General features: G+C 38.5%; 4 protein-coding genes across 4 annotated transcripts; all 4 read right to left on the bottom strand.

Annotated features, from left to right (window-relative positions):
• Nucleotides 1-1,341: 1,341 nt before the first annotated feature.
• LOC143463169 (2-aminoethylphosphonate--pyruvate transaminase-like) lies at nt 1,342-4,102 on the bottom strand. The gene is made up of 8 exons (XM_076961570.1): nt 3,867-4,102; nt 3,378-3,561; nt 3,086-3,218; nt 2,762-2,984; nt 2,495-2,645; nt 2,239-2,406; nt 1,903-2,069; nt 1,342-1,638 (listed from the first exon to the last, which is right to left on the bottom strand). Exons 1-8 carry the CDS (start codon nt 3,982-3,984, stop codon nt 1,478-1,480), a joined length of 1,305 nt encoding a protein of 434 aa, XP_076817685.1. The 5' UTR covers nt 3,985-4,102; the 3' UTR covers nt 1,342-1,477.
• Nucleotides 4,103-4,780: 678 nt separating this feature from the next.
• LOC143463168 (2-aminoethylphosphonate--pyruvate transaminase-like) lies at nt 4,781-10,203 on the bottom strand. The gene is made up of 8 exons (XM_076961569.1): nt 10,026-10,203; nt 6,693-6,876; nt 6,374-6,506; nt 6,050-6,272; nt 5,783-5,933; nt 5,518-5,685; nt 5,141-5,307; nt 4,781-5,017 (listed from the first exon to the last, which is right to left on the bottom strand). The coding sequence occupies exons 1-8, from the start codon at nt 10,156-10,158 to the stop codon at nt 4,857-4,859; spliced, it is 1,320 nt and encodes a 439-aa protein (XP_076817684.1). The 5' UTR covers nt 10,159-10,203; the 3' UTR covers nt 4,781-4,856.
• Nucleotides 10,204-12,023: 1,820 nt separating this feature from the next.
• On the bottom strand, nt 12,024-13,273 carry LOC143462441 (putative oxidoreductase TM_0325). Its single transcript, XM_076960610.1, has 5 exons — nt 13,099-13,273; nt 12,859-12,992; nt 12,653-12,787; nt 12,301-12,397; nt 12,024-12,193 (listed from the first exon to the last, which is right to left on the bottom strand). Exons 1-5 carry the CDS (start codon nt 13,133-13,135, stop codon nt 12,039-12,041), a joined length of 558 nt encoding a protein of 185 aa, XP_076816725.1. The 5' UTR covers nt 13,136-13,273; the 3' UTR covers nt 12,024-12,038.
• A 3,245-nt stretch (nt 13,274-16,518) lies between these two features.
• LOC143462287 (putative oxidoreductase TM_0325) lies at nt 16,519-18,830 on the bottom strand. Its single transcript, XM_076960380.1, has 7 exons — nt 18,363-18,830; nt 18,123-18,256; nt 17,914-18,048; nt 17,514-17,610; nt 17,336-17,446; nt 17,150-17,186; nt 16,519-17,042 (listed from the first exon to the last, which is right to left on the bottom strand). Exons 1-7 carry the CDS (start codon nt 18,397-18,399, stop codon nt 16,799-16,801), a joined length of 795 nt encoding a protein of 264 aa, XP_076816495.1. The 5' UTR covers nt 18,400-18,830; the 3' UTR covers nt 16,519-16,798.
• Between the last annotated feature and the right edge of the window lie 16 nt (nt 18,831-18,846).

Raw genomic sequence — 18,846 nt, 5'->3', positions numbered from 1 at the left:
AATGTGAAGATCCTGGTACGGTTACAAAGTTCTGCCAAATGCCAGTAGCACAAAGAACCGTTCTGTATAATTTGCGCCATGCGCCACACACATAGGTAAATGGCAAATGTCGTATGACTATAACGTATCTATGTCTATGTACAGTATATCTCTAACTATAAGGTCGTTCCATGTCAACTTGAACAGAATTTTATACATTTGATACACACCATCCTAGATTTTGATAAAACTTCGTAGGATGAAAGTATAACTATATATATTACGTATGACTCTATATAGTGTATATACCATCATAGATTTGTAAAAGTAACCCATGCTACCATTTAAATTTACAAAAAAAATGCAAGTTTAAAGAATTAAATAATTTCAACATGACTATATTTTTGTCCTTTCTGTTTTTTAAAAACTCGGTTAAAATTTGGAAAAGAAATTAGGACATGGCCGAGTCTTCACTTATCTCACTCTACCTGACAGCCTGTCATCAACTCGCCTATATGTGAATAATAATTAATTAATAATTGATAATAAAATAATTGATTATACTTAGTACTTATTAATCGCCAAGGTAATAAAAAAAGGTTATAACAGGTTAATTAACTTTTTAGGAAAAGTTAGGAGATATCAGGTTTTTATCTTGTATAGCCTAATGCAATCAACATTTTGATTTGACTGTGTTACAAGACCTGAGGAAGATGAAGTCACTAATTACTAACCACCGCCAGGACTGTGTTAGATAATTAGAAGACTAGTGCTGACGTCAGACGTCACTTGCGACGAGCTGAAGCAGTTTTAAAGCGTTGGCATTGCCGCACATCAACGCAGTCGCACGGGACAAGCATGTTTGTCTTGTGATAAATATATCAATTAATGTAATATAAAATTGTATACGACATAGAATTCTCGTCTATCGAATCAGCGAAGCATAACACTTTGTGACGTAATCGATTGCTTCTCTCTTACTGTGCGTGCATTACGAGTCATCACTTAACAGTCGTATGTTCAACGCCGCAACATGTCTTTATGCTGTTGCTGTTACAATGTTCTATTTTGTTTGATTTATTTGTTCAATGAAGCTTCAATATAATCAGATTATACAGTTGTCATTCCAGTGTCATTATTGCTGAAGTCTATCAAAGTTCACTGTTAAGATATACACAAGTAAACAGACTTTGTAAGGAAGTGGGCAAACCTTACAGGTTAAGGTACCATACACCACTTTTCATTACAGTCTTTTCAATTAATCAGCAAGCGATTCAAGGTAAATTTTTGACAGGTTTTTCAACTGACATCTCGGTACATTGCTTGCGCTTGGATGGTAATTCTAAAGATATCAGAAACCAAAAAATTAGCGTTTGATTTATTTGCAGACGTTTCGATACATTTTTGAACATTTCAAGTCTTGCAATTTTTATCGAAACTTTCGAAAACAAAACAAAACCAGCGCAGAAGTTTGAGGTGAAACAGCGGCATTATGACATCACAGAGGGCGATCGTCCATCGGAAGATTGATTCCCATGTCGGAGCAAACCACTTCGATGCAATCCACAAGATTCTGCATGTCACGTGGATATAGATCGCCCATGCAGCCAATCCGGAACGAGTTTGGAAGGTTTGTTCGTTCTGGGCAAATCACGTGACCTGCAAGTGACAAGGCCAAGTTTAAAAGCAAAATAGATTTGAATAAGGGATAAATGTGCAAGCGTAACTAACTAAACATGACTGAATAATTCGCAATTGATGTCGATAATAACACTGTCGAATATTGCAATGATGTATTTCAATGAAATGATATGTTGATATGATGATCACTTTTTCATAAAACCGTTTAGTGTTTTTACTCAAGCCCAAAATCGACCATGAGAAAACGGTCGGAATTCCATCATAACCCCGTCCACCACCTACCCTTATCACTTAAGCGTTCATAGAACTTGTCGAACAAGAAAAGTGGATTGATCGGATGGAGAAATGACGTAAGAAGGTATCCATTGGGATTTTTTGCGTCATCAATTAACTGTCGGAATCCCATCTTGTTCATTTCAGATTTCAAAGTCGACGCGTTATCTCTGAACCTGAAGTAATCAACATAAAATACAAAGGAAACGTGCAGAGTGACTTCTGTAAATCATCAACAATGAAATTTATTTAAAAAGTACTATCAAAAAAGAAAAACAACCATTTATCTCAAGTTAAATCTAGGTGCTGGCCGGGAAACCAACTTATAATTGCCGCCGCTTTCACCTTTTCGCCCGGCCTTCGACTCTTCCTTCCTTGATGTGTTCCAACAATGCTTCCTTGAAAGCCAGCATGGCGTGAGTGGGCGGTGTAAACCGGAATTGACCGGTTCTATCCAGTTCATCGCATTGATCAGCGACATCCAGCACCATACCACTGCCTTTTCCTCTATGCCTGATGGACACAAGTCATTTTAAGAATGGAATAAGCAACTAAGCATTTTGAGAAAGCAGCTGGACTAGATTGGCAGATAGAAGCTCACTTTTGCAAAGTTTCTTTGTCTGCGACCACAAATGAGATGCCAGGGACGCTCTGGAGAGATTTGTTTGAGCAACTGATCAGAAAATCGATGTTGGTCATGCGAACAGGAATCGCCCCAAAACTCGTTACCGCGTCAACAAAGTACAAGCAATCTGATGTTGGGATAATGTCAAAACTTATCTGTTAAAGGTCATATTCCATGGAATGTCTCAATATATTGGAAGAATGTTTGTTTATTGATGGTTACGCCGTAATACGTCATAAATACCTGGGGATATTCCCTTCACAACGCTTCCTATTTCCTCGACCGGATTGATCATTCCAGAAGATGTTTCGCATTGAACTGCCATGACCCCGATTATGTCATCGGCAGACGAAAGACGTTGCTTCAGCGAAGGAAGGTCGTGGGAAATGACGTCATAATTAATGTTGAGTTTGTTGCAAAGTTGTCCGATGCGCTGACCGTAAATTCCATTGGCCATGACAAGCATCTGAACAAAAAAGGTCCATGAATTAAATGAAACCTAAGCAAAGAATTAGGGGAATATTTTGACGTCATAAATGTACAATGAAGCGTTTGTACGCTTTTCACCTTTTTATCTTTTCGCGGAATTACAGTTTGTAGCATCGCCTCGGTTCCCATGGTACCGCTTCCATTTAGGAGAACCGCCGTGTGACTGTCGGAAGTGACGTTCGCAACTTGAAGCAAAGCTTGTCTGATAAATCTACTCGAATAAATGGAGAGCTAATCAGAAAGTTTACCGGTATATGTGCTTTACATGTAACACTGTGGCAAGCGACTAAAAATTTGAGGGCTTAGTACTAAAACCTGGGCATACATGCAAATACAGTTAAGTTTCCAGTAGATATAATAAACTCCTCACTTTACAACGTAGGTGAAATCAGCGTGTCTTGTACCAACATCATGAAGCATCGCCCTCTTAACTCGGTCGCTCACCATCACAGGTCCGGGAGTGAAAAGCTTGCGGTCAATTCCACGTTCAGAATCAATGTTTGTGGTTTTGACATCACTTTTCTTTTCTAGCAGTTTGACGCCACCTGAATACGCTGCGTTTCACACCAATAATAGTAGTTAATTAATTTAACTTTTAGTATACAAAGTTCAAAAAACCCCAGATATCTTTCGATCGTACAGTTGGTGTCAGGCCAGTAAAAAGCTGTAACGGTATAAATATTCCAAAATAAGTTCTCCGTAAAACCCAAGTAGCTGTGCTGCTACATGCAAATTTTTCTGCTGGCACTGCTTGTACCGGTAACTAGTAGCTGGAATATTCTCTCTAACTTCGATATCACAAACTCCTTACGGTTCGGTAATTCATAAGTAATGTCTTTCTAGACCTGGTCATGCTTACCTTGAAAAAGTTTTTCTTTAACCTGGCACTGCTGGTCTGGCTTGGCAAGATGACTGGCTGTTGCAATGAACCTTCTGATATTTACCTTGCTGAAGTTTGTTACCGGTATTACCGCCATTTTAAGTTCCTTTCTTATATCCTGTTATGCCTAATTGTCTGTTATGTCCTAAAATTGCTAAATTTAATTGTAACAACATCGCATCGGGCTGTCCTACTTGTTGATGATATTTCTTAACGGATAAAATTAAGATTAATTACCTATACGAAATCTGTTATGATTTCACAATTAATTCGAGTTTTCTACAATTATGACGTAACATTGCTATTTAGATAAACTGCAAGAACACCCGAATTGCTTGTAAAGGTTGTAAGGCCCTTGCAAGAAAAAGCAGCACAAACTGGTCACGGTTGTTATGAACTATGAGTCTTCTATTTTCACAACACTTTGTTGATTGTTGTGTGGTAGGGAAATGCACAGTATTCACTAGTCGCTAGGGCCCAGGCCCTAGGCGAACGAATTATAAACAGTGTAGCATGAACAACAATAGGCAACTTGCTTGAGATAAAGAAGTTGTCTTGGAAAAAGTTAAAAGCTGTTTCTGTTTCTGTGGAGTCGAAATGATTGTGCGAGTAATAATTTATTATAGCCTACATTTCATCCGTCCAAACTTAGCGCTCCATAGCGGCAGTCTACTTAACGTCGCCGAAGTCTGTTGCGCTTAAGACGTCAGAAGGACGACAATATCACCACAGTATTACAGTAGTTTAATTCAGATCATGCGGTTTAATTGTAGTCTATATCCATTGGCGATCTGTTCAGAAAGCGATGCTTATATTTTAAACCCGCAAATATCGCTAAACACGCATTACTACCACAGCCATACGTCCCTAAACGATATCTCGACAGGGTCAGATTACATCATACATTTTATTGCAACTTTTCCATAATTTTTGCTGGACAAAAATAAACCTGCAGACTACAATATGACATCACAGAGGGCGATTGTCCATCGGAAGATTGATTCCCATGTCGGAGCAAACCACTTCGATGCAATCCACAAGATTCTGCATGTCACGTGGATATAGATCGCCCATGCAGCCAATCCGGAACGAGTTTGGAAGATTTGATCGGTCTGGGCAAATCACGTGACCTGCAAGTGACAAGGCCAAGTTTAAAAATTGAAAAAAAAATCGGAAAAATCGGAAACATCTGCTAATCATCCAACCACGTGGGTGTATCGGTTGTTAATTGGCTGAGTGTAGTCACTGCTCACCTCTGTCGCTCAAGCGCTGATAGAACTCTTCAAATACGAAGAGTGGATTGATCGGATGGACAAATGACGTAACAAAGTATCCATTGGGATTTTTTTCGTCATCAATTAACTGTCGAAATCCCATCTTGGTCATTTCAGATTTCAAAGTCGACGCGTTATCTCTGAACCTGAAGTAATCAACATAAAATACAAAGGAAACGGCTACAAGGAGCTTGAAACGGGTCTGCTAAAACATCTTAAGATCACAATTATTAACATTTTTGGAAAAAGTTATTTCCAGAGTATGTGGGGATTGTTTGCCGTCAAGCGTTGTTTCCATCTCGAGTTAAATATCGGCGCTGGCCGGGGAACCAGCTTAAAATCGCCGCCGCTTTCACCTTTTCGCCCGGCCTTCCACTCTTCCTTCCTTGATGTGTTCCAACAATGCTTCTTTGAAAGCCAGCATAGCATGAGTGGGCGGTGTAAACCGGAATTGACCGGTTCTATCCAGTTCATCGCATTGATCGGCGACATCCAGCACCATACCACTGCCTTTTCCTCTGTGCCTGATGGACACAAGTCATTTAACAATGGAATAAGCAACTATGTCAACAAAGCATTTTGAGAAAAGCAGCTAGACTAGGCTGGCAGCTAGAAGCTCACTTTTGCAAAGTTTCTTTGTCTGCGACCACAAATGAGATGCCAGGGACGCTCTGGAGAGATTTGTTTGCGCAACTGATCAGAAAATCGATGTTGGTCATGCGAACAGGAATCGCCCCAAAACTCGTTACCGCGTCAACAAAGTACAAGCAATCTGATGTTGGAAAAATGTCAAAACTTATCTGTTAAAGGTCATATTCCCTGGAATATCTCAATATATTGGAAGAATGTTTGTTTATTGATGGTTACGCCGTAATACGTCATAAATACCTGGGGATATTCCCTTCACAACGCTTCCTATTTCCTCAACCGGATTGATCATTCCAGAAGATGTTTCGCATTGAACTGCCATGACCCCGATTATGTCATCGGCAGACGAAAGACGTTGCTCCAACAAAGTGAGGTCGTGGGAAATGACGTCACAATTAATGTTCAGTTTGTTGCAAAGTTGTCCGATGCGCTGACCGTAAATTCCATTGACCATGACAAGCATCTGAACAAAGAAAGTCCCCAAATTAAATAAAACCCAAGCAAAGAATCAGGGGAATATTTCGACGTCATAAATGTACAACAAAGCGTTTCTACGCTTTTCACCTTCTTATCTTTTCGCGGAATTACAGTTTGCAGCATCGCCTCGGTTGCCATGGTACCGCTTCCATTTAGGAGAACCGCCGTGTGACTGTCGGAAGTGACGTTTGCCACTTGAAGCAAAGCTTGTCTGATAAATCTACACGAGCCAAAGCAAGATTATTTAGAAAATGTGTCGGTACGTGTTTTCATAAGCAATGGCCAGATTCCGGTAAATTAAGTCAAGCAGCTGGTAATTACTGACATCAGGTACAAATACCGGTACAGTAACTCTAAGTTAAGATTAACACTGTTAAGTTTCCAGTAGATATAATAATCTCCTCACTTTATAACGTAGGTGAAATCAGCGTGTCTTGTACCAACGTCATGAAGCATCGCCCTCTTAACTCGGTCGCTCACCATCACAGGTCCGGGAGTGAAAAGCTTGCGGTCAATTCCACATTTTATTTCAGTGTTTGTGGTTTTTGCACAATTTTTTACTTCTAGCACTTTGACGTCACTTGAATAGGCTGCGTTTCAAACCAACGTCAAAAAGTCAAACATTACAACTTACAGTGAAACAAAAAGTTAGGAAATTCTACGTTTTTACTGTACAGTCGGTGTCACTGTCAGGCCTGTAAGTAACCATTTTCGTTATTACAGCTCAAAACAAGCTTCCAATAAAAAGCCTAAGCTGTGCTGCTGTAGCTTCCTTGTAAAAACCCTGCTTGCACCACAAGTATGGATTTTTTTTCTCTGTCCTAAACTTTTTGATTCACATATAGCAGGGGTGTCCAACCTTTTTGGTCAAAGGGCCACATGCGATTTACGAATGATTGCGCGGGCCACTTGAGTGTTTAATGCTAATTTCTAATTAAAACACTCACACCAAAATTTTAACCTTACAAGAAATAAATCGTGATGCAATAAAATTAACTTGAACAGTTGTGCACCCTGCACTAGAGACTATAGTATATTATCTATCTATTACTCTCTTATCTATATTAGGCCTATCTATTATCTCTACTATCTATTGCTGTATAGTATAGACCAGGGTGGTCCAAACCCTGGCACGCGGGCCGCATGCGGCCCGCGTGAAGCTTTTGTGCGGCCCGCGAACACTTTGTGGATGCCGGAATTTTATCAGTGCTAAATCCAAGGTTTAAAAATACACCTACGCTTTATAAATACATTACATTCGCCACAACCCTAAATAAGTCGTGCATAATCGGGTCAATAGGTAACTATGAGGGAACAATGTCGGTTTGTGACGACACAAACGTGCGTTGATATTTTGCTTTTGTTGCTAGCGCAGAGTACACTCTCGAATTTGGTTGTAAATTAGCTGCAACTCGTTTATTTAGTCAAGGGGAAAAGTTTACTAAAAGCATGAGTGTCAAAAGAAAAGTGTCAGAGGAAAACAGAGAGTTCAATTCTACTTGGGAGGAAAGGTATTTTTTTGCCAATAGCAATGGTAAACCACAGTGTCTGGTTTGCTTGCAAGTTATTTCAGTGCCTAAAGAGTTTAATTTAAAGCGACATTACAGCACCATGCATGAGAAAAAATATGGCCAATACCATGGAACTTCTAGGGAAGCAATTTTGAAAGAGTTAAAGGGCAATTATTCCAAGCAAAAAAAAATGATTATTGGTTTTTCCAAACCCGATTCAACTGCAGACCTTAAAGCTTCATACGAAGTTGCTCTAACGCTCGCAAAACATGGAAAAGCTTTTCGAGACGGGGAGATTGTAAAAGAGTGTGCGATTAAGATGGCCCTTTCCTTTGGAGATAAAAAAATAGCCAAAAAATTTGAAAACGTTTCTTTATCTCATCAAACCGTTGCAAGAAGAGTGGCAGAATTGAGCGAAAACGTGACTGTGCAATTGAAAGACGTTGTTCAACAATGCAAGTACTTCTCTTTAGCCTTGGATGAAAGTACTGACATCAGTGACGTTTCCCAGCTTTTGGTTTTCATTCGCACTATTGATAAAAACTTTACTGTATTTGAAGAACTACTCAAGATATCTCCACTTCGTGGAACTACAAAAGGTATCGACATATATAACAGCCTTGCGTCTGTCGTTGATGCTTATGGAGGATTTGAGAAGTGTGCATGTGTTGTAACAGATGGTGCCAGGGCAATGACAGGACGAAAGAGAGGACTACTTGGCATTCTAAAAGATCATGGAGTGAACTGCCCAACATTGCATTGTATCATTCACCAAGAAGCACTATGTGCCAAAGTTTTGCAGATGAGTGATGTTATGCTTAGTGTGACGAATATAGTCAACATCATCAAAGGGGGAAACAGAGCCCAGAGACATAGAAAATTCATCCAGTTCTTAAAAGATGTGGGTGCAGAATATGAAGATGTTCCACTATTCTCAAAAATTCGATGGTTAAGTGCAGGCAAAACATTGAAACATTTCTTTTCTTTGCGAAAAGAAATACTAAATTTTCTCCAGAATGAGATAGAAGGGACGACCGAGACATACCAGATTCAGTTGAGTGATGACAAGTTCATTGGTTCGTTGGCGTTCTTGACAGACATTAGTAATCACTTCAATATCCTAAACATGAAACTGCAAGGTAAGAAACAAAATATTTCTCAATTGGTTGGACACATTGAAGGTTTTCGCAAGAAACTTGTGCTATTTAAGGCTTCTTTGCAAAGGAATGATGCTACCCACTTTCCTGCATGCAGTGAAGTACTTGGTGAAAGAAAAAGTATCGATTTTTCTGCATTTTCTAACAAAATTGGTGACATCATCGATGAGTTTAACGACAGATTCGCTGACTTTGATTTGCTGAAAGCACAAATGGAGCTTTTCAACAATCCAATGGAAATAGTTATAGAATCCCAACCATCTTACGTTCAGCAAGAACTATGTGAATTGCAGTCAGACCCTTTTCTTCTTTCACGTAAGAATGAGCGTTACGACGCCTTTTGGAGGCTTTTAAGCAACGAACAGTTTCCACGATTAAACGACTTCGCACTGAAGATATGCTCCATGTTTGGTAGCACATACATATGTGAAAGCACTTTCTCCATTATGAAGCGATTAAAAAGCGACACACGGAACAGAATGGCTGATGAAACCCTGGATGCCTGCTTACGTCTGTCGACCACTGAATTTAAAGCAGAGATCGACACCATATGCAAAAGCAAAAACGCAGAGTCGCAAGCAGAGATTAAAAAGTGAGTTAGGCGTGCAGCAAAACATTAGGTCGATCAGAACAGCAAACTCAGTCCTTTCCTTTCATTCATTTCATTTCATTCATACAACTGTATTTTGTAAGCGACAAGATTTGTTAATGTTCATAGCCTGCGAACAGTAGTTAACAACGTTTCTACTTTCAGCAACGCGTTATCATTTCTCACTATGCGGCCCGTGAAGTTTTTCTCAGACCCTAATGTGGCCCTTCATGTTCGCAGTCTTGGACCACCCTGGTATAGACTGTAGAGCAATAGACAAAGAAAGCCAACAATAAATGCCAATTTCTCGGAATGTAAGTTCGTCATAAATTACATAGGCGATTCAGTTGATAATATAAGTCATTTCGAAAAATACCGTGCGCGCCACTCAGAACCTTTCCGCGGGCCACGGGTTGGACACCCCTGACATATAGCCTAAGCTTACTGTAGGCTAATGCCTTTTTTGACGTGGTCTTCCTTACCTCGAATAGGTTTTTGCTTAGCCTTGAGCTGCTGTACTGACTTGCCACGATGACTGGCTGGTGCAATAATCCTGCTTACTTTAACTTTGCTGAAGTTAGCTAAAAACGCCATTTTAATGGTTTGTAATGACATCACTTTTGGCTGCCTTACTTGCTAAAGTAGTTACATTATTGTATCTTTTTTCCTAATGATTGATAACATTTCTTGTTAATCACATTTGATAAAAAGCGTTTATGATTTCACGATTAAGTTTATGATGTGACAATAGTTTTAAATAATATTCATTTTCGGAGTACACCTGGAGAAGCAAGCTTATGCTTGCGAAAGCTAGTGTCGAAAAATAAAAAGTTAATCTTCAGAGTGTCAAATTATACCCTGTTTTATATTTTACTTTTTTTAAATCTGGTTAACACGGTTCAGACAACATCAACTCAGTAATTAATTATTATACTAATTATTATTGTTATTAGGTTATTGACTTCAGAGTGCTATAGCTAGGTATGTACACTTTCATTAGTATAGTTATACTAAGTGTAAGATGACACGTCAGGCCAAAATAACGCAGATAGATTCCAGCTATACACTGAAGTGCATCACTTTAACTTAAAAAGTTTTTTGTCTTTTGTAAAACAAGATTTGCTTTTCGTACTTGGCTTGAATTGTTCATTTCGCGGCAGAGTTAGTTGTAAATGGTATGGGGTCACAATCTTTATTCTCAGACTGACGAAAGTCTTTGCACGACTTAAAATCGGTGATGATTCCTCGTCGCTCGAGTCCCGATTACCGAGCTTTTCTGCCTTTGTGCAAATTCCAATGGAAACACATTTTTAATTTGTTTTATTTGTTTCCTAGGTCTAGTTTGACTGATTTTGGGTCTATACTCTATTCACCAAGACCACTAAACAAAATGTCTTTTGTGCAATAGATTTTGAAGATATCCGTCTTTATACATATTGTATGGAGGTAGATAGAAACCTTTCTTTTTTTCATGCGTTTTACGATGAATTTGACCTAAAGTTAACCTGGGATTGCGCTTGTTGAAACTGTTTAAGTGTTTATTGCGACCATTCTTTCTAGAAGTTGTTCTAATTCCAACTTGCCAAGTAGTTATTCTGACATGTGGCAAATAAATATTCTTTGTTTCTATCGGCTCTTTAGGCGTATTTTAGCCTATAGATGCCTATTGCAATGGCGTGAACCAACAATAAACACGGTTAACAGTCGAAGGTCTTGTGTATTACCTACTATGTGTAAACAATTATCACCATAATGATATGTGCACATACATGAACAATGCACTGAGCCCTAAAAATGAATTAAGATCTTTGGGTGAAGACTCGTCCGCTGGGACATTGCTCACATTATGTTTCATTACAGCCAACAACTATAATTCATTTCTGCAAATGAAACATTTCGTAGACTGTCTTTTATTGCCCACCTCTACTTTTATGTTGCTTTAGATCCCACAAGCAACCGACCCCTGTCCACAGCCAGACATGTTCCGGTGATGGTTCGGGCAGAGTCAGATGCCAGAAACAAGATGGCGTCTACCACGTCTTGTTTCTCGATGTTAACGCCACCTAGCGGTTGATCTTTTGCTTGGAAATTGATAAGATCATCTGCACTGACACCTGGCGGAAGCGTTCCTGGCCATCGCATTATGTTGGTATCGCAAGGGGCCGGTCTATAAAAATAATTATAATCAAATGTCCATTTCTTTATGGATGGATTTATCAAACAGCAATAGATTTGTACCTTGAAATAAACTCTTACAGACTGATCCAGAGTTTGTCTATGCGTATTACCTTGCAATGAATCCATTTTAGTGTTAAAACTAAACCTACGTGACAGTTACTCACACGACTGCGTTCACTCTAATTCCTTTTCCTACCAAACCTAATAAAGTTTTACAAATATTTCGTAAAAAAAAGTGATCTGTAAACAAAATGACAATGAAAATAGCTGTTTAAAATCATAGTCAGGGCCAACCATCAAAGCCACAAAACATTTATTCAAAATAGAAAAAACGATAATTCAAGAAGATGAAAAAACTTGCCTAATGCTGCTGACTTGGTGAAATATGTGAGCGCAGCCTTCGACATTCCGTAGAAGATTGCGCCTGGGAATAGGGTCTCGGCCGCTACACTTGTAATGTTGATCACGATACCTGCAAAATGCTTTCCTTTGACACGACAACCATCAATCGTTCAAAATCGTTTCCTTCTTTTCAAAGTAAAAATTGTGTTTTGGAAATAATTGCTGTCAATTTTATACCTTTCGTCTTTTCCAAATGGGGCACAGCAAGCTGGGTAAAGTGGAAATGAGCCTTCACGTTGACGTGGAAAAGTAAATCGAATGATTCCATTGGAGCCTAAAAGTTTGTAGTGAAGCTGAACTTCTCAAATGAGAGATTTTTTCATAGACCCCTAGTTTTTAAATAAAGCTTTTCAAAAAATACGTGAACTTTGAAAACACTTTTGAAAAAACCTCCAACGCATTTTCGCAAACAACTGTGACCAACGAAGCAGACTTAACAAGTAGAACTGAGCTATGTAGTGTACACAAAGAACGCGCAGTAAACTCCTGACTTCTTTAATAGGCTACATTTTATTATTAAACGACTCACGTCTTCTACAGAGCCCACACGAGTGATACCAGCGTTATTGACAAGCACATCCAACCTGGTGAACGTTTCAATCGTTTCGTTCATTGCTCGAACTATGTTGTCTTCGACTCGTAAATCGACGACTACAGCCAACACCTGAAATATCATTCTAATTTCAAAAGGTTTTCGTGTAAATAGAAAAGTTACTGAACACCTGTGCGACCTACCTTGCTTGCACCGGCCTTCTTGCATTGCTCGGTAACTTTGTTTAAATTTTCTTCATCTTTATCAACCAAACTCAATGAAGCTCCTTTCTTGGCAAATGCATTTGCAGTAGCTTGTCCGAAACCCGACGCCGCGCCTACAGTATATCATAGGTTGCATTTAACACCCAAGCATGGCTGGTTCAATAGAAGCAAGCCAAACCAAGTGTATATAGCACATAACTTATATAACACATAGCTCACCTGTAATTAAGACGACTTTTGAAGCAAACTCGGACATAATATCTCAAGAAACAAGTAGACTTTATTTACGAAATAATTTTACTTGAACTGGCAAAATTTTAATGCTTGCAGTGGGTACGGACAAGATATAATTAAGCCCTGGAGCTATCAGTGTCTTTACATCAGCGGTTTCTGAAACCTCGTCATCTGCTAAATCTAGACAAGAATTTGAAATGTTTTGTATGCACTTGATATATAAAAATGGTCTCACTCAAGTCTTCTAAAGATATGCGAACAATGTCGACGTTGTAAGGCGTCAGTGCCCTCCACTCCGTGTGAATCAATTCTATATAAAACTAAACGCGAACATTGGACGGACAAAGACATCATATGTTTGCCTTTGTCTCTGCAAACACGATGCCAAGTTGCAAGTGCTATTCTTCCAAGCATTCGAGCATAACTTAGTTTTCACGATTTTACCTAATTGTAGATTGCCAACATGTATTTTCGTTTCTTAATCATTGTCAACAAATCCGACATTTGCTGGAACAAAGCTTGCTGCTTGATTTCGTAAGTCGCTAAATTGACGCGCGTTATAAACTTCCGTTATTACCTTGGAGCGCGCTCTAGAATCTCAGATACCATAGCGGCATTGAGCATCTGCGTGTTCATAATTTATAGAGAGGACCATTACGTTAAGTGTTTCCTAATTCGAGTAAAATACTTCCTCTTGTTGGCGTGCTTCTCGCTCTGATCTGCATAGATCCGCGCATTGATCTTGGACCACACATGTTCTACTGCTGTGCTAATCATACCTGCTTAACATCGATATTTGTTAAACTTCTTTCATCAACTACTTAATCTTTTTAATCAGTTGATTATTTATCTTAGTAGTTCCGCTTAAACCTGTATCGTGTCTAATCCGACTTCGACCAGCACAAACAGCATTGGGTTATGTATTGATTAAATTTATTTAAATGGTCAAGTTGTATTATTCTGAAATTTTTCTCAATTCCAATACTGTATTATCCTTTTTTAAAACAATTATACTGTCAATATGCCAACACAACAAGAATTTCTTGTTTTGATGTTTACAACAGCGTCGTCGGCTTTACATCACTTTACTTTACTCCACTGATCAAACCGTTGAATATCGTGGTATATGTACTGTGGTTGCCACCAGGTATAATAATCATCAAATACAAGGTTCAACTCGTGAAAAACAGAACTTTATTTTCTACCAAACATTGTTTCTGTTTTTCACCAGCTGAGCGTTATTTTTGATATCGTGGTATATGTTATAAGTGGTAATTTTCAATCAAAACTGCGTAAACGACGTCCCTATATTTATAATCAAGCAATGACAAAGTCACACGGAAATCGTTTTGCAATTATTTTTTTGAAAATAATGTTTTGCCAAAATCTTTAAAATTCTTCCCCACAAAAAAAGCAACATTTGTGTTTCTCGCACATCTTCTACCTGCTCTTTTTCTCTCTCCCTTCCTTTCTCTCTCTTTCTCTCTCTGACCTGTACCGGCGTTTTCGCCAGCTGTGTAGCTCTCCGTAAGTTTAACTAATCCATAAATTTTTAATAAATTTATTACTTGTATCAGTTTCGAGCTGTCCTGCAAATATGATCAAAATCAAATCCCGAGTATTTAAGTGATGAGTCTTTCATGTATTTACTATTTACTTATAGACTTGACTTAAATTGTGAAAAACAACAAAAAACGAAGAAACCGTCATAAATTTTCCTCTTGGAGAAACCTGTAATAGAAACTCCGCTACATTCTGGGCCTTTATTAAGTCTTAGAACAATCGCCATCTTTTGTAGAATTTTAATAAATTGCTTCTTTAACCAAGTTTAATGTGAAGACTCAGCAGAATGATGGGATACTTGATGTGCTGAAAAATTCTTTCCTAAACACGTTGCTAACAGCTTAATTAACATGTCAATCTGTTTGTTAATTGTGTTTGAATTGGGTCGGATCATTTTTAACTTACTGTACTGAGCTATTACTATAGCCAATTATATACTTCATGCTTGCAGCTTCTCATTGCTATATGGTCAATGCCTACCACTGACATCTCATTTTGTGTCATTTTTAATTTCGTTTATGGGTTTACCACTTTAACGTTCGCTGGGATCGCTCATTCTACCGAGAAACTTCGACCGGTGAGGGTTCGACAGGTGCTATGTAAGTACCAAGTGTCGAGTTGTTCTGTTAAGTGCAAGTACAGGAGTCAAGCTTGTCGTAGCTATAACTTATGTCTTCAGTTTGAGCCTACGAGGAATCTCAACAGCTGTTGAGTGACTGTAGACGCTTTTATTCCTACTCCTCTTCTTATTCCTATCAAGTGCTTTATGCATGTATTAGTATCAACGGCTAACATTGCACATAAGGTTGAGCAATCTGCTAGGGCGAGTTTTATTAAACCTTGTAATAGTTAGTAATAGTTAATAAATAAAGTAATAGTTTAATAGCAATGGGAAGAGCGAAAACTTCAGTTAACACTTCCACCACGAAATATCATTGAGTCATTGAATATCATCTTTATCAACCAAACTCAATGAAGCTCCTTTCTTGGCAAATGCATTTGCTGTTGCTTGTCCAATACCAAACGCCGCGCTTGCGATGTATCATAGGCTGTGACCGCAATAATTCAACCGTGACCGTCAACTGCACAAGGATGTCATCACGTGACATAACCAAGACGATTTTTGGAATGGATTCTGATATTACCTCAAAGCGAGCTATAAAATAGCATTCTCTCTTAAAAAAGTTTTTTTATGCCGGGAAATTAATGTCTCAAACACGGTTTTTGCAACTAACTGGTCGGATCCCATGTTGCTAGACCGTAAGGTCGATGCTGCGTTTGCGAAAGCTAATTAAAGGATCATTAGACTTTGCGGTTAACCGCGTAGCTAAACTTTCGTTAATTATATTAACTCGAGCAAACATTTACAGATGTTTGATCCTGGTCAGCTTATTTTCAATCGTTCCATTGTCACGTTTGCATCAACAATGCAACAACACCAACAGAAAAAGCATCCCGCTCAACCCATAGCAAAGCAAACTTAACACGTTTATGTTGGAAAATATGTTTTAAACACGCCGTAGAATGATTTTTAAATAAAAAAAACGCACATTGAATAGGTTTAGAAGATTAATTTAAACGTTTCAAACAAGTTTCTGTACTATCCATCGGACCGTACAAGGTGGTTATTACAGAATCCTACCTAATTTCACCGGCTTGAGCCCTCTCGTATACAGCATTCGTATATCATCTATCATCAAAAGTATATCATCAGAAAAGCACTCAAAGCTCCCACACGTTACTAGACCTTCAAATCCATCTTGCCTTTTTCAGAATGCAGCCTTGTCTAATCGCATTGTATCCATGTATTACGCGGTTTTTAATTATTTTAACAAACAAATGCACAAGTTCAAGTTTATTGTTCGCTGAGAAAAGTAAACAGATTTTATCTTGAACGACTTCTTGCCTGTAGCGTGGTTGGAAATGAACATCTTCATTAATAGGCGCGTTGTAAATGATTTTTATGTAACAACAAGTGACAAAGCAGTGAACTTTAATTCGCTGCTGTAAAAATATATTTATTCAATTTTGGTTGTTTCATCGAGAACTAAACAGTCAAAAAACAATTTTTGTGTCGGTGGAGAATTATAGAATACTATTGAAGCCAAACCAGTCTACAAGTCTATGCCATCTTAGTGATAGAACCAGCAAGCAAGCGACCTCTGTCCACAGCCAAACAGGTCCCGGTGATGGTTCGAGCAGAATTAGACGCCAGAAACAGGATGGCATCCGCCACATCCTGTGTCTCGATGTTGACGCCACCCAGCGGTTGTTGCTTTGCTTGAAATTCCATAACTTGCTCCACATCTACATCTGGTGGAATTGCTCCCGGCCCGTATTGTATATTTGTTTTACAACTGGTGGGTCTGTGGTGGGCGAAGTATTTTATGATAAGCTTAATTTAAGGATTAAATTTTTATTGCATCTTTTGTTTTGCTGACTTATGATAAACCGATATTTCAAAGCTACTTACGCCACTGCATTCACTCTGATTCCTTTCTCTGCCAACCCTAAAACAATTTCAATAAAAGCAAGTTCATCTGGTCGCATATCTTTTATAGTTTGCATTTACATTAAATTTGGATTTACAGAGTACTTTAAACGTCATGAAATGATCCATCCAAAGACAAGAAAATATTCATTCATACGTAAAACTCGCCTAATGCTGCTGACTTGGTGAAATATGTGAGAGCAGCCTTTGACATTCCGTAGAAAATTGCAGCTGGGGTTGGCATTTCTCCTCCCACACTGGTAACGTTGATCACGATGCCTGAAAAAAGTATCTTGTTTAGATTGACAAAGTGACATTGATTGATTGACATTTAGTTTCGTTTCACCTTTCGTCTTTTCCAAATGGGGCACAGCAAGCTGGGTGAAGTGGAAATGAGCCTTCACGTTCACGTGGAAAGTGAAATCGAAAGATTCCATCGGAGTCTACATGTTTGCATAAAAATGAAATATTATAAACAATTGAATAATTTATTTACGTCAAAAATTCCGATTTTAGCTCATAAAGTTTGGTCTTGGACGGCTTAAATATAACGTTATTATTATTTTTTCCGTTATGATAAGTGTTGTTGTTTACAACACAAACGCTTTAGTCACTGAATCTCTTCGACCATCAGTGCAAAGATTTGCGCACAACACACAAACTTTTCTGCTTAAGGTTCATGTCACTGACTTTACCGTCTTTTAAATGCGTAAGGTATGATATCGTCATTACATTTAATGACTTACGTTCTCCACAGAGCCCAGCTTACAAACTCCTGCGTTATTGACAAGAACATCCAATCTGTCGAACGTTTCAATCGTTTCGTTCATTGCTCGAACTATGTTGTCTTCGACTCGTAAATCGGCGACTACAGCCAACACCTGATGGAATTGCTTTTTTCAATTTCAAAACTTTTTTGCTTAACGAAGAATTATAGAACACCTGTGCGACCTACCTGACTTGCACCGGCCTTCTTGCATTGCTCGGTAACTTTATTTAAATTTTCTTCATCTTTATCAACCAAACTCAATGAAGCTCCTTTCTTGGCAAATGCGTTTGCAGTTGCTTGTCCGAAACCCGATGCAGCGCCTACAGTACATCATAGGCTGTGACTACAATCAAGTTACGTCCTGATCAAATTAAAAGGAAATATTTACCGTATAGTAATGATGGTTCATGGTGAATAACTGCTTACCAGTAATTAAGATGACTTTTGAAGCAAATTCTGACATACTCTTACTCTAAAGCAAACTGCAAGCAACTTTGCAACTCTGCACAAGAAATGACTTGAAATATGTCCGCAATTTGTGATCGTGAATTTGTTTCCAGCCACTAGAATATTTGTCGTGGCCGGAGGCAAAATGTCATTGTAAAATCAGAAATATTGGCATCAGTAAGTCGTATTAATAGTTCATGAAGACAAAAGCTCAAAACGCTCTGATGTTAGTCACGTTACTGTCGTTTTATCTATCCATGAATTCTTGAGAAGTCTAACACAAATGCACGCGCGTTGCAGTTAGTCTGCAAATAACTTACACGTACTCAGACATAATAGCTACTTTCTTCCGGAATTTACAAAACTCGACTCTAAACGTGAAAGTAAAACGTGAAAATGATCAGCAATTATTTTATTTGCAAACTTATGAAATTATGCCTCGACCATTGAGGATATTAATTTC

Source organism: Clavelina lepadiformis, chromosome 6, assembly GCF_947623445.1.
Source record: "Clavelina lepadiformis chromosome 6, kaClaLepa1.1, whole genome shotgun sequence".
Taxonomy (NCBI): Eukaryota; Metazoa; Chordata; class Ascidiacea; order Aplousobranchia; family Clavelinidae; genus Clavelina; species Clavelina lepadiformis.
Note: the sequence above shows the minus strand (reverse complement) of the source record. Positions and strands in the feature narration are given on the sequence as shown.

Excerpts from the sequence above, each read along its gene's own strand:
- LOC143463169 (XM_076961570.1), bottom strand. The coding sequence starts at position 3,984 with ATGGCGGTAATACCGGTAACAAACTTCAGCAAGGTAAATATCAGAAGG. Across the intron at positions 2,985-3,085 it reads TTCCGCGAAAAGATAAAAAG|ATGCTTGTCATGGCCAATGG; the intron begins GTGAAAAGCGTA and ends TTTTTTGTTCAG. Across the intron at positions 2,646-2,761 it reads TGTGAAGGGAATATCCCCAG|ATTGCTTGTACTTTGTTGAC; the intron begins GTATTTATGACG and ends TCCCAACATCAG.
- LOC143463168 (XM_076961569.1), bottom strand. The coding sequence starts at position 10,158 with ATGTCATTACAAACCATTAAAATGGCGTTTTTAGCTAACTTCAGCAAA. Across the intron at positions 5,686-5,782 it reads GACAAAGAAACTTTGCAAAA|GCACAGAGGAAAAGGCAGTG; the intron begins GTGAGCTTCTAG and ends TGTGTCCATCAG. Across the intron at positions 5,018-5,140 it reads TCAGCGCTTGAGCGACAGAG|GTCACGTGATTTGCCCAGAC; the intron begins GTGAGCAGTGAC and ends TGTCACTTGCAG.
- LOC143462441 (XM_076960610.1), bottom strand. The coding sequence starts at position 13,135 with ATGTCCGAGTTTGCTTCAAAAGTCGTCTTAATTACAG. Across the intron at positions 12,993-13,098 it reads AAAAGTCGTCTTAATTACAG|GCGCGGCGTCGGGTTTCGGA; the intron begins GTGAGCTATGTG and ends GATATACTGTAG. Across the intron at positions 12,398-12,652 it reads GTGTGGGCTCTGTAGAAGAC|GCTCCAATGGAATCATTCGA; the intron begins GTGAGTCGTTTA and ends ACAAACTTTTAG.
- LOC143462287 (XM_076960380.1), bottom strand. The coding sequence starts at position 18,399 with ATGTCAGAATTTGCTTCAAAAGTCATCTTAATTACTG. Across the intron at positions 18,049-18,122 it reads AGAAGGCCGGTGCAAGTCAG|GTGTTGGCTGTAGTCGCCGA; the intron begins GTAGGTCGCACA and ends CAATTCCATCAG. Across the intron at positions 17,447-17,513 it reads CCATTTGGAAAAGACGAAAG|GCATCGTGATCAACGTTACC; the intron begins GTGAAACGAAAC and ends TACTTTTTTCAG.